Source organism: Pteropus vampyrus, unplaced genomic scaffold (genome assembly GCF_000151845.1).
Source record: "Pteropus vampyrus isolate Shadow unplaced genomic scaffold, Pvam_2.0 Scaffold76, whole genome shotgun sequence".
In the NCBI taxonomy this organism is placed as follows: Eukaryota; Metazoa; Chordata; class Mammalia; order Chiroptera; family Pteropodidae; genus Pteropus; species Pteropus vampyrus.
Window position 1 is genome coordinate 5,806,935 of NW_011888857.1, and position 12,515 is coordinate 5,819,449.

Here is a 12,515-nt window from a genome sequence, read left to right on the forward strand (position 1 = left end):
CTTTGAAGTTTGATGTGGGAATGAAGAAAGATTGAAAAAGAAAGTTGATGCTTCTATTTCCCAAATGAGAATAAAAATCTAGTTTCAGAAAAGTAATGAATGTGTGTAGAATCATTTCTACCATAAAATCTGAAATGAGGCTTGGTTTTGATTAATGTTTTATTGGTGATTTAAAGGTCTCAGCAAAACTAGTACTCAGCCTATGCAATTTTAAAACATAGGAAGCAAAAGACCGTCTGGAATGTATATATATTTTTTTCTTTTTTTTATATTAAAATTTCATTGGAGCATGTAAATATCTTATTCATATATCTTTTCATTTAATTTATAAAAGGTACTGTCCCATATCTCCTTAGATGATAACTTATGATACATCTTACTAAAATTATTATAGTTTCAATTTAAGGTAAATATACTTCTCATGTTTTCCCAGATGTTAATCATTACCTATTATGATAAATAATAAAAAGCAATCTAGAAAATAGTTTACACCAGAAGGGTAAAGGAAATAATTACATTCTTATACAATTCTTAGGAAACAAATAAATAGAATCCTTTAATTAATATTTTTGACTCAACAAGAGAGAAAAATTAGATATTTTTAGGAGAAAAATTGTTTGATGGTATTGTGTTTAATGAATAGAGAGACAATTGATGCCACACACAGGAGGGGTTTTAAAAGGATGATCCTATCTCAACTCACTCATCTTAAGAAATGTGAGTTCAACATAGCATTATCTAGACAAATCCAGTCTTTTTCTTCACATGATAAAAATTATGAGAGTTTTTTTGTAGGCAAAACAAATTATACTTCCTGTGTACCACGCACACTACATACACACAGAGGAAGAGAAATTCCACATGTATAATAATTTTGCTATTGGGCATTTGTGGATTTATTTATGTATGTATAGATAACTTTAAAATAAAAATAAATAGTGTTTATCAAGAGTTAACTGTCCTACTTATATGATCTCAATACTAAAACAAATAGTTATGATTATCATGAAGTATGCCATTTTATTATTCCTGATTTACTGGTGAAGACACTGAAACACACAGATTAGCCAATTTTCTGAGGTCACACATTAGTAAGAAGCTGAACAAAGAATTTAATGCTAGCAGCTTGACTCCAAAGTCTTTGCTCATGATCATGTTGTAACACGTGTAGTGTTGTTATCTGTACACTCCTAAAGGTTTAGACATATGTATGTAGAGAAGTAACTTTTGGAAAAGCTGACCTGGAAGTAGTATATTTCAAGACACAAAATTGAGACCCAAGCTCAAGAAGGCTTCTGAGGATTTCTTTAAAAGTTTCACCATTACCACCATGCCTTTCCACCCCTTGGCCTAAGCAAGGCACATAGGTTAACCTTCAGAAGAGAGAATCAGTGAGTTTACATTGTTTATTCATATCTAAGGAAATAATAGGAGACATTAAATTGTATGATGTGTTAAAGAACAATAATTACCTACCAAGTCACTTGGTGAAGTAGGAGTTCCTAGAAACTGTGCAGTGTGAATCGGTGAGACAAATCTATCTCCACATTATCTAAGAAAATAAAATTATGCAGAACACATCAGATATTAAGTAAAAACCAATTAACTGGCAGTTGTACCATGGAGCAATTAGTATCTTATTCTGCAAATTACAGCTATTCAATGAATCATATTTAACCCGAATTCAAATAAACCACAAAGAGAAAAGACAAAGTAACAATGCATCACTTTATTTCAAAAAGAGAGAGAAAAGATAAAACCTAAGCAAAGTACTTCCTCATAAACAGACACTGGTTTTCAAAAGTGTAGTGATTTCAAAGTAATCTATGTCTGGAAACTTCTGTAGCAAATTCTTGTCATAAGAACATTCTTTTCATTACCAATGATAAATAAAATATCTTTCTTTCCTTAATCTTATGATTTCATATTTATTTCTTTAACAGTGTGCCTTTGATCTGGTATGGTCAAAGTGGATAATATAATTATTGGTACAATTAGTTGCTTTATTTTTTCCCAAGTGAAAAATACTTTGATGACAATAAGTACAGTTGGTAAATTCTTTTGAGGGCCCATGCTTAAAGGAATTCCCCTTTTTAGGATATCCAGTGAATAACTCCAAATGTAATTCCCTAAACTAGGTCTAACTGAAGACAAATTAACAGACATAAAGAGGAACATGAGCCAAGCATCTGAGGGATGGGGATGATTGTCTTCATCAAATAGCTGACCGGAGACGCTAATTTGATGTATCCAATTGCACAGCCTAAATTAGCATAGTGTATTCATTGCAGCTGCATCGGATGTTCACTTAACAATATATACATAGACATCGACTGTGCTCTTAGAATTCCTGTGTTAAAACAACGTGAAACATGTGACTAGGAGTGGAATCCGGGTAAGAAAAAAGGCCTTCAACTGATATATGCATATTTTGCTGAATTAATATCCATGAACACATGCATATAGGCATGTGCATATATGGACAGTGATGTAAAATATGAGGGCATTCATATACTAAATTTATGCATCCACAAGCTAAAATGTTCACAAATGCCAGAAAGCATAAATGTACATAGACATCGCCATAATAATGCTTACAATTTTTGAAGTTTTGAACACCCATATAAAATATTATATAACATTATATATATATTCATTAATCTCAGTTTAATATCTTTATTCAGTGAAGACCTCATACAGCCAAGTTGCATTCATATACACTCTCTCTTCCTCGTGGTAAGCTATAAAGAGAATCCTGATTTTTCTCTGTAGCACACAGATCCCAGCAACTTATTTGCCAGGTCTCTATTCCACCTCTTCCTTTTACTAGCTGTATGATCTTGGGTAATTCATTAACATTTTTCTACTTCAATTTCCTCATTTGTGAAATAAGGATAATTGTAATAAATGTCTCAATAAACCTGAAAATATTTAACTGATATATGTTTATAGTCTAAAACAGTGGCTGACACATATTAAGTGCAATATTTGTATTTATATTTTAATACTTTTGCTTACCATTGGATCCTCAACAAAAATGGGGAATGGCAAGTATATTTTACATTCTCAAAGAATATTTGTTGAATGACTGAATGACTGGTTGACTGAACAAACAAATGGGGAGAAGGGATCATACAGATTATTTTATTCAGTGATGTTCAAATCACTTTGAAATTAGATTTTGAACTCTCTTTCTCCATTAAAAGTATATGGAGAATGTGTAAACCCAACGAATAAATTATATAAAAAATAGATACTTTAGTTGAAGGCGAGTGTTTGTAGAGGCCAGAGCTCCATCCTCCAGATCAGGGGTCTCTAATCCCTGGGCTCTTGTCCATGGCCTGTTAGGAACTGGGCTGCACAGCAGAAAGTGAGCAGCTGGTGAACAAGCTAAGCTTCATCTGTATTTGCAGCTGCTCCCCAGCGCTACCATCACCTGCCTCAGCTCCATCTCAGATCATCAGCATTAGATCCTCACAGGAGCACTGGTCCCTTGTGCCAAAAATGTTGAGGACCACTGCTCTAGATGTTCATTTACCTCCTCAGCAGCCCTTGAGTTATGTCTGCTAAAGGATTAGGGCTCGGCAGAATGGAGAAGAAAATCTTTGATTTAAGTCCAACATTTAAGGTCCAAGTACTAAAAGAAATTAAATGACCATGCAAATCCAGGTAAATGTCAAAGCTAGATTCCAATTAAAGACACATAAATGCCATGTGAATTGTCCATTACATGAGCTGCATTCCAAAGAGTGTCATATCTACTCTGCTTAAAGTCATAGCTACAGGTCCATAGATAAACCTTTCAAAGAAAAAGTCAAAGGAGAAAAAGCCTAAAAATAAAATAAATGAACAACAGCAAAATAAAACTTAAAAGATGATATTTATTTTTCTTCCTAAAAGATTTATCTTATGATTCCCTGTTATCATAGTAGAATATGCTTTCTTGACACTTCCTTTACTTCTTCCCTTGCTGCTCCAGGTTCTAAATGAATTCATTCAGCAAATATTTGAGCACCTTTTTATGAGACAGCTAGTTCTCAGCACTTGAGACTCATTTGCAAACAAAAAGACAAAAATCTCTGCCATCACAGAACTCTCAAAAAAGCACACACACTGCATAAAAGATTTCTGGGACATTGTCAAAAATTAAAGAAGCTTCCAGGATGACATCTTAAAAAGGTTCTTAGATCTTGATATACAGAGGCAAGTACTATTTTTAACATTGACATTGGCTTTTTCAGTCAGTTTGTGTAGGATAATATGCATTGTAGTTTTGGTAACAAATCTTTATTGAGCAAAAATAGGCCATCTTTCGGTACCTTTTATTCTTTATCACTTGGCCTTTAATACTATGTTACATAATCCAGGTGAAAAAAATAGTTTAAGACTGTACATATGACTAAGAAAATGTCCCCTAAGTAAACAAGTATATGTTTTCATTATTCTTTATATCTGGCCAGCTGATCCTACTGTACAATACCAATAATTATTTCAGCCTCTGCTGCAGTTAATGTTAATTACATGTAGACTTAAGCTTTAAAATAAAAGTTTCCATTATAGCAAAGTTCACAGATATTGTTTTAATCCAGCTATTCACATCGTCAATCTAAAACAGTAAATGTCTCCTTCACATATAACAGCCTTAGACTTGTAGTCCAGTATATTTTAAGAAACAGAATTATGTCTGAAATAGCATTGCAATGCTAAATATATGATTAAAGAATGAAAAAAAGAAGTTAGCCATCTAATATATTCAATATTCAGAGATTTGAGATCACATAGAAAACCACATCCAGATGAGTTACTGAATTTTTAACTTTTCATCCAAGAATGTTGGCATTGGATACACAGTCAACATTCATTTAGGTCTTATATAATTCGGGGACTAGTTCAATTTAAATTATTAATGCATATAAAAGGAAATAAAGTCCAAAATGAATTTCTAACTTAGAATGAACATATAACATTGATTAGTACTTTAAAATAATGAGAGAGAAATAAATTGCTACAGTTCTGGTAATCCCTATATTAAGTAATTCCAATGGAAAACATGTTTGTTTCTCAACAGAAATGAATTCATATTCTGCAAAGCATAAGTAATCTTTCACTGCTTACCATTACAGGTACATAATAGAATTGTACTATCTATATTCGACATTCAGGTTAACGTTTTCTTCCATATGAGGATAGTTAGGCTATGAATGTTAGCTCCTCAAAAACAACCATCTATTTATAGAGCTGTTAATTAAAAGACATGATAAGAAATGGTCCCTCTCTCATAGACAAAAGCCACACATGTAAGTAAAGCATTTAAACCTCTCCGATGCCATTTTAAAGCAATTAAAGCATTGAGAGAAATAAAATGCATTCATTAAAGTCGTAGAACATACTAAAAAAGAATTCTGTGCTCAACTATTAAAAGGAACTCCGAGAAAATTTCTTTAAAAATATATAAAGCTTTTCTGCTAAAAATTCCTTTTGTTTTGAAACAAATAATGTAATGAATATAGCACAGTAAGCTCTGCAGGACACATAATACTGTCATTAAAGAAAAGTATATACATTATACTCATTCAAAGCCCACTTGTTCATGACAATAATTAAGAGAAGTAACTTGATTATATTATCACATGCTAGCATAGGAATTTAGAGTATAGAACACATAATTTACAATTAACTATTCAAATTTGATTAATATTAAGCCAAATTCTCATCTTTCATTATGATATGCTGTAAAAATTTCAGAAAATATCAGCTTTACTCTCTTTTTATTAGTTCCAAAGATGCTTCAAAACACTGCTAAAGTAAAATGGCAATTAACTTTCCATAGGATCCATAGAGTATAGGATTGAAGTTAGGGTACAGGGTTGGAGTAGGAAAGTAAACCTACATTAAAACTCAATTATCTTCTTCCCTTTCATAAGCCTTTAGAGATGGTTAGGATTTAGCGGTACAATGGAGAAATTACAAGGAACGGGACTTGGGAAACTAGCAATTTTCCACCTTATAGAATTAAGTTTTTAGAGCTGAGAAGGAGTCAGTATATTTAAATTTATCTTATTTTGGGCTTGATCTTCTCTTCTAGACCAGTTACTTCATCTGAAAACTCTATTATCTACAAAATTAATTCTCTTTCTTTCTTAGGTAGCCTGTAATCTGAAAAATACTGACATATGACACTAAGTTATTCTGTAAGTACAACAGCTACATGAATATATCACAATATTACCTTCATTGTTAATGATAGTTTGCTATTTTTTCAAATAACTAAACTTCTTTGAATATGTAATTATGATTAAAGGTGTGCCATTATAACCCAGAATTTAATTTCATCTACTAATTGCAGATTTAATTTTATACATATATTTTTTTTATTAACTATTTTCTAATGCAACTTACCAGGATACAGTGCTCCAAATATATTAATTATGGCTTAGCAGATCCATTATGTAATACTGATGGTTTTATATGCTTTCTGTAAAATGGATCTATATATATTTGGTGCAGACAAAGTAACTTGATCATTTAACCCATTGATTTGAGTCTGTACATTTGATGCTATATTGATCCTATCAATCAGATAATTATTCAAGTGTCAATTCCTCTTGCTTGTGAGCTTCAGATTACTTGGAACTGAATTTATTTGGTGATATTCCTATGTAGAGCCCTAATGACAAAGATTATTGCAGCCATTGATTTGTTTCAATAATACGTATGTTTTCAAAATACATATATTAAAAAAACTACTTTCATGGATTCTACATAGCTATTTTACTTTTATCAAATCTCCATTTTTAAATGTATATTATTTGCTTACATATATGTATTTTGGAACTCTCATTCCATCCCACATTTCACTATCCAATTTCCTACCAAAAATCATGTCAAGCATTTCAAACAACTTGATTCCAAACTTGAAGTAATTCCAGCAGACAGCCATAGGGATGTGTCTATAGAATGCCAAAAAATCTAGGCAATTATGTCATAAATTTGGTAATTTATCCAGATATTTTTTTCTACATCATACCAAACATATTTAGTGGACTCTGTTAACTGACTAGATCCCTGACAGAATTGCCTTGACATTATTTAGACATGTTCAACATAAGAAGAATAGCAAAAATCACTCTCAATAGATATATATTCAGGTCAGCACAGATTCCAACCTTGAGGAAAGTAACTTCAATTGACTAATGTGGACCAGGATCTTTATGATATAACTGCAATTTGGATTCTAAAAATGTGGATTCAAAACATTTTATCATCCTCCAGCTGATTTCACAAATTAGATCTTAGAAGTACTACATACTCAAATGAATCATAAGAATTAAGTGTTATTTTGCATCTGAATTCAAAACAGACCAATTGATATTGGGCAATTTACTGATGACAATGACTATTTATAACTGTGGATATCTTTTTTAATTAGGTTATTGCTTGAGAATCATAATTGGCCTGGAATCTTTTGGAAAATTTGTGGACTACTTTATAAAATACATAAAATTGTGAAAAAGTTGCATGCTTTAAAAACTTATTATTTCCATAAAGCCTGTAGTCTAAAAAGGGTATGAAGACAATAGCAAATGGATGTTTTTTACACAGTTTCTTGGTATTTACAGTATTTTTTCTTCTCTAGTTGCCCTCCCTTCGAAGCTGGTCAATTGTTTTTCCTGGGCCTTTTTCACTTCACATTCAGTACAAAGAGGCATTTGCAATTCCTGTTAAACAATACAAAAAGACAATTAGGAGAGTCAAAATTTTAAATAAATAAGGTAAAAATTAAAATTGTAGTAGAATAGTAATATAAATTCATATATATCAACAAATATCTTACAAAGAACTGTCAGACAGAAATAAAATAAATTTAAATATGTTAATACTGCTACTTCATGAAGTACATAAAATATTGTCTACAAATGACAAATATTTCAAAAACTATTTTGAGAAAACTTTGGCCAAACCATTCAATTCTAATTAATTTAATCCCAAATTTGAAATATGTTGTGTTAAGTGAAATGAACCCTCAGAATTTCATCATAATATTTTTAGTCAAATATGGAACAGGACAGATATAAGTTCAGAATCGAGCTCCTGAATGGTATATGTTTGCTTTTTGTTTTTCTTGGGGATATGTATTTCTTTTGACCTTCTCTGCTTCCTCAAATCTTTTTTTTATCTTCTTTGTCCCATAAGCATTAAATGCATGTTTTTTTGTTTGTGATTTATTTTTGTTTTGCTTCTTGGTTACATGGGTGGGGAGGGACACCTCCTTCACCCTTTCCTCTTCTGATGACCTCCAATAATCAAACCGAAAGCTTAGTAGCAGGCACAGTGGTCATGGAAAAGTCCAGAAGCACTAGATAAAGGAGGTATCTTGTATTAGTCAATATAACATCCCTGCTTCAGCTAGAGCAAGAGAGAAAATCATTGAACCCAATGGGTTCAAGAAGTGTTTTATGACATAATCAAAAGCAGCAATCCAAAAAATACCTCTGGGGTAGGCTCTGGTTTTGCAGTGTCAGTACTTGGGGAATTTTCTTCATGCTTCATTAAATAGGTCCCATCCTCCTGCAAAAGCTGCAATTGAAAATAGGTCAATGAAATTAAATCAAATGAAAGAATGAGATAGAAAAATTCCCTTGAATTTGTCCCATTGAGACTTTTTTTTCACTTTGATACAAGCTGAAAGGGCAAGCTCGGGGAATCATCACAACATGAGTAGAACCTAAGAAGAAAGCAAGCATTCATGGTCAGTTTGGGGATCTCAGGGCTGCTTGTGGCAGTCAGCTACAACAAAGCTCAATTCCAATGGCAAATTCTTTCTTCATTAAAAGTTTTAAAAAATAAAGAATTATAAAACTACTATATCTGCGATATGTCTACACAAGATTTAAATATGCCCCTGGTCTGGATGTATGCAGGAACATCAAAATTGCAAACCAGGAAGCAATTTAAACAATGATCATCAATCTGTCTAGCAAAAAAATCTTCAATACTTAAAAAAATATATTTGTGGGAATAAGATTCTATATTTTATTAACCAGTAAATATCATCTTACTTATTAGCCTCAATGATTTTGAAGAAGATGAATTACTAGCAGTGTATTTCAATTGGGCTTCATTTCCATTTTAACTAAGATATTGAAATTTCCGTCCCTCTCTCCCTCGCTCTCTCCTACTCACTCTTTCTTTTTTTCTTCGTTTCATCCTTCTTTATCTGCCCCTCTTCCATCCTCCTTTCCTTACTGCCTCTCATTACCCCTTCCTCCATTTTTTTGTTTCTTTTTATTTTAAACATATTTTTAAAGTAACTATAAAACCGTTAAGTGTAAGAATATGAATTTTTTTTTTATCTTTTCCAAAATCCTTTCCATGTGTAAAACAAGCCTAGGTCCATGGCCACCAGTTAGCTCTGACCTCGAACAAGTCAGTTTGTTTCCTTGGAGTTAAACAGAAGGATACCAAAGCTGGTTCTAAACGCTAACATTCTGTATATTCTACAAGTAGAGACTGTGTAGGAAATTTAACCTACTTCAATTTAGATTTTAAAGCAGAGTTATTTTATATGCTCCCTATTCTCACACTATATTGCTCTTAACTAAACATACAGCATGTTACTTTACTCTTCTGTGCCTATGTGTATGGCACCCCACCTTCATAAAAATCTATCTTCACTATGATGTCCTGAAAACTAGCTACTCATTCCCTCCCTAGAACACCATTTCTACCACTAGATAGACTCAGCAACACTTTCCTGTTCTAAAAGTACAATAACATATAAAAATTTTAGCACTTAATATTGTTTTTGTATGGATAAGCATGTATGGCTCCTCAATATCTTGTTTCTTAAAGACAGGGACAATGTTTATCAGCCCTAGATTTCAGCTAGATGTCTACCAGATGGCAAGTGGCCAATATATAATCTCTGAATAACTAATAAATGAATAAAACATTGACTATGAAAAAAATTATAATTCTTAGAATTTTAATAAATGCCTGATTTTCATATGATTTAATTAAAGTATATATGTTAGCGGCTCCAAAACTGTTACACACAGCCCCTTCTTCTAAATAAACCTAGTATAGTGGAAAAACAAAATTGTAACTGTAATAACATAAATCAGTAATCAGAACCTTGACTACCTTATTCACAAAAATTTTAGGCACACGTGTAGCAGAATCTTCTACACAACCTACGAAATAAATTTGTTTCTTCTTATGTTGCATGGGTTTGAATCAGACCTAGAATCTAAAATTACCCTGAAAAATTATAATTATTCAGTTTTTATTATAGTAATATAACTTGTCTTTGTTTTTATTAAACTTGCATTTAAGCTTTTAAAAGTTAACTAAAATAAGTATATAAAAATCAAGCTCAAAAAACATGATAAGGGTGGCTCCATAGTATAGTTGTTAGTATGTCTGCTTTACATGCAGAGGGGCCTGGGGTCATGACCCAGGTGGAGCCACATCCCATATCCTAGGTGCGCCAGGTCCCCCAAGTGCATGGGGGTTGCCAGGCCCTGGGCACATGCTGTGAGCATGTGGGAGGAGATGCTCCGCCTTCAGGGATCTAGTTTTTAAGGGGAAATGGCAACATCCATAGGTTAGGGGTAGAAGTGTGTGTGGGTGGGGGGGGGAATTAAAAATGGGGGGGAAACACGATAAGTGCAGAAAGTAACCTGCATAATATAGGATTTCTAAGATATATTTGGAATAATGGAGTTCATAGCTCTTCCAAGTTTGCAGAAAAAGTTGATTCGAACATAAAATAGTGTATTTAAAGTAGTTCTCAGCACTTTTAACACATAATTTCTGACACTTTTGGTCTTAAATGATCTGTCCACATAATCATATAAGGTGATTGTTAAAAAAAGAATACTCCTGAGTGATAATTCTGTCCTATACATATGGGCTTGCATTTTTAAGCAGCATTCCAGCAATTCAAATATACAGTGAAATTTGAAATCCATTTCTTCTTATGCACAAATGCATTATAAATCTCTTAGAAGGAGATATGATATAACCATTTCCCAAATCTGTTTGACCTCAAAAACCTTTTTTTTCTTTTTTTTGCATGTGGAGCATCACTTAAGGTCATTGTCATGAGAAAAATACTAAAGGATTTTCAATGGAGTAGTTCTTTCATTAATGCAAGCATAGCTGAATATTTGAGACAAGTCTTTGATCATCTGAACAATGAAAACTTATTAAATTTCAACATTAAAGAAAATATTATGTGGCTGGAAGACAGCTTGAACCTTTTTTGGTTCTTTGATCTTATAATGAACAGTACCTTTAAATTTACTTTTTCTATGCCTCACAGGCATTGTAGAAACTTCATGAGATGAGATTCATAAAATTCTTAGTGTTTCTCAGAAAAGCAACAGATAAAGGGCAACATAATTATAATGTGCAGGTATCATGCCTTAATAAGCATGTTATCAATTTTACATTTAGTCATTGATGAAGCAGATATTCACTTGGCGAGAACATAAAGGAGAGGTTTCATTTTGGAGTTTTCTCACTTTTGTTGTAATATCACTTAGATGGCCAAAAATTCCAGAGAACTGTAGTTAAGGAAGGCAAGAAGGATTTCCAACATTATAGTATAAATATAGTTTTGCCAAACAGAAGTGTTTTGGAGTAAAACGAACTTTGGTTTAAGTTTTAGTTCTGACGTAGGCATATTACTACAGGATATTTATACTGTAATTATCTCTTTATAACTGCTAAATTGAGTATATCCATCACTCCGTGGCCTATAAGTTCTTCCATGAACTGTCCCTACTCTAATCATCTCTCAGTAGTTCTCATCTCAGCTGACCCCATCACTATTACCTTTGTCATGCCCTCTCTTCACCATGTGTCTACTTTTACTTCTCTTTTATCTTCCTCTCTCTGACATACACAAAATAATATTCTAGCCATTATTCAAGGGTTGGTTCCACCATACTTATCATATACATACTTGTTTATGTATTTTTTTCTGCTTTCTCCACTAGAATGTAAGCTTCATTAAGTGTAAAGATCTTGTCTGTCTGTTTCACTGTTCTATTTCCAACCCTGAAACAGTGTCTGGCTCAGAGAAGAAAGAAACTCAAGTAAAAAACAAAAATTAAATTCCATTTTTTCCTGTAACCACACCTCTCACTCTGTATTACAGATTCTCTAAATAAAGAGAATTTGTTTTAAGAATTACATTATTATTTCCATTCTTGTAACCATTTACTTCTATCTTTATCTCTATATCTACTCTTCCTCCTCCCCTACTCCCTATCTTCCCTCTCTCCTTTCCTCCATCTTTTTCCTCATCCTTTGCCTCTCCCACTTCCTTTCCCTCTCCCTTCTTCTCTCCCTTCTTCCCTCCCTCCCTCCCTCCCTCCCTCCCTCCCTTCCTTCCTTCCTTCCTTCCTTCCTTCCATTTCTTTCTTTCTTTCTTTCTTTCTTTCTTTCTTTCTTTCTTTCTTTCTTTCTTTCTTTCTTTCTTTCTTTCTTTCTTTCTTTCTTTCTTT

The 12,515-nt window shown here is 32.7% G+C and overlaps 1 protein-coding gene across 4 annotated transcripts in view; it reads right to left on the minus strand.

Annotated features, from left to right (window-relative positions):
• Positions 1 to 3,861: 3,861 nt before the first annotated feature.
• Positions 3,862 to 12,515, minus strand: part of LUZP2 (leucine zipper protein 2) — a 415,565-nt gene continuing 406,911 nt past the window's right edge. For 3 of the 4 annotated variants that reach the window (XM_011362583.2, XM_023532082.1, XM_023532081.1), the window contains 2 exons: positions 8,491 to 8,577; positions 3,862 to 7,718 (listed from right to left, as the gene is read on the minus strand). In XM_011362583.2, coding sequence (XP_011360885.1) covers positions 7,614 to 7,718; positions 8,491 to 8,577 — 192 coding nt within the window. In that variant the 3' untranslated portion in view covers positions 3,862 to 7,613. Of the gene's footprint in view, positions 7,719 to 8,490; positions 8,578 to 11,441; positions 11,571 to 12,515 lie in introns of those variants that run through there. The other variant, XM_023532080.1, reaches the window with a different exon arrangement.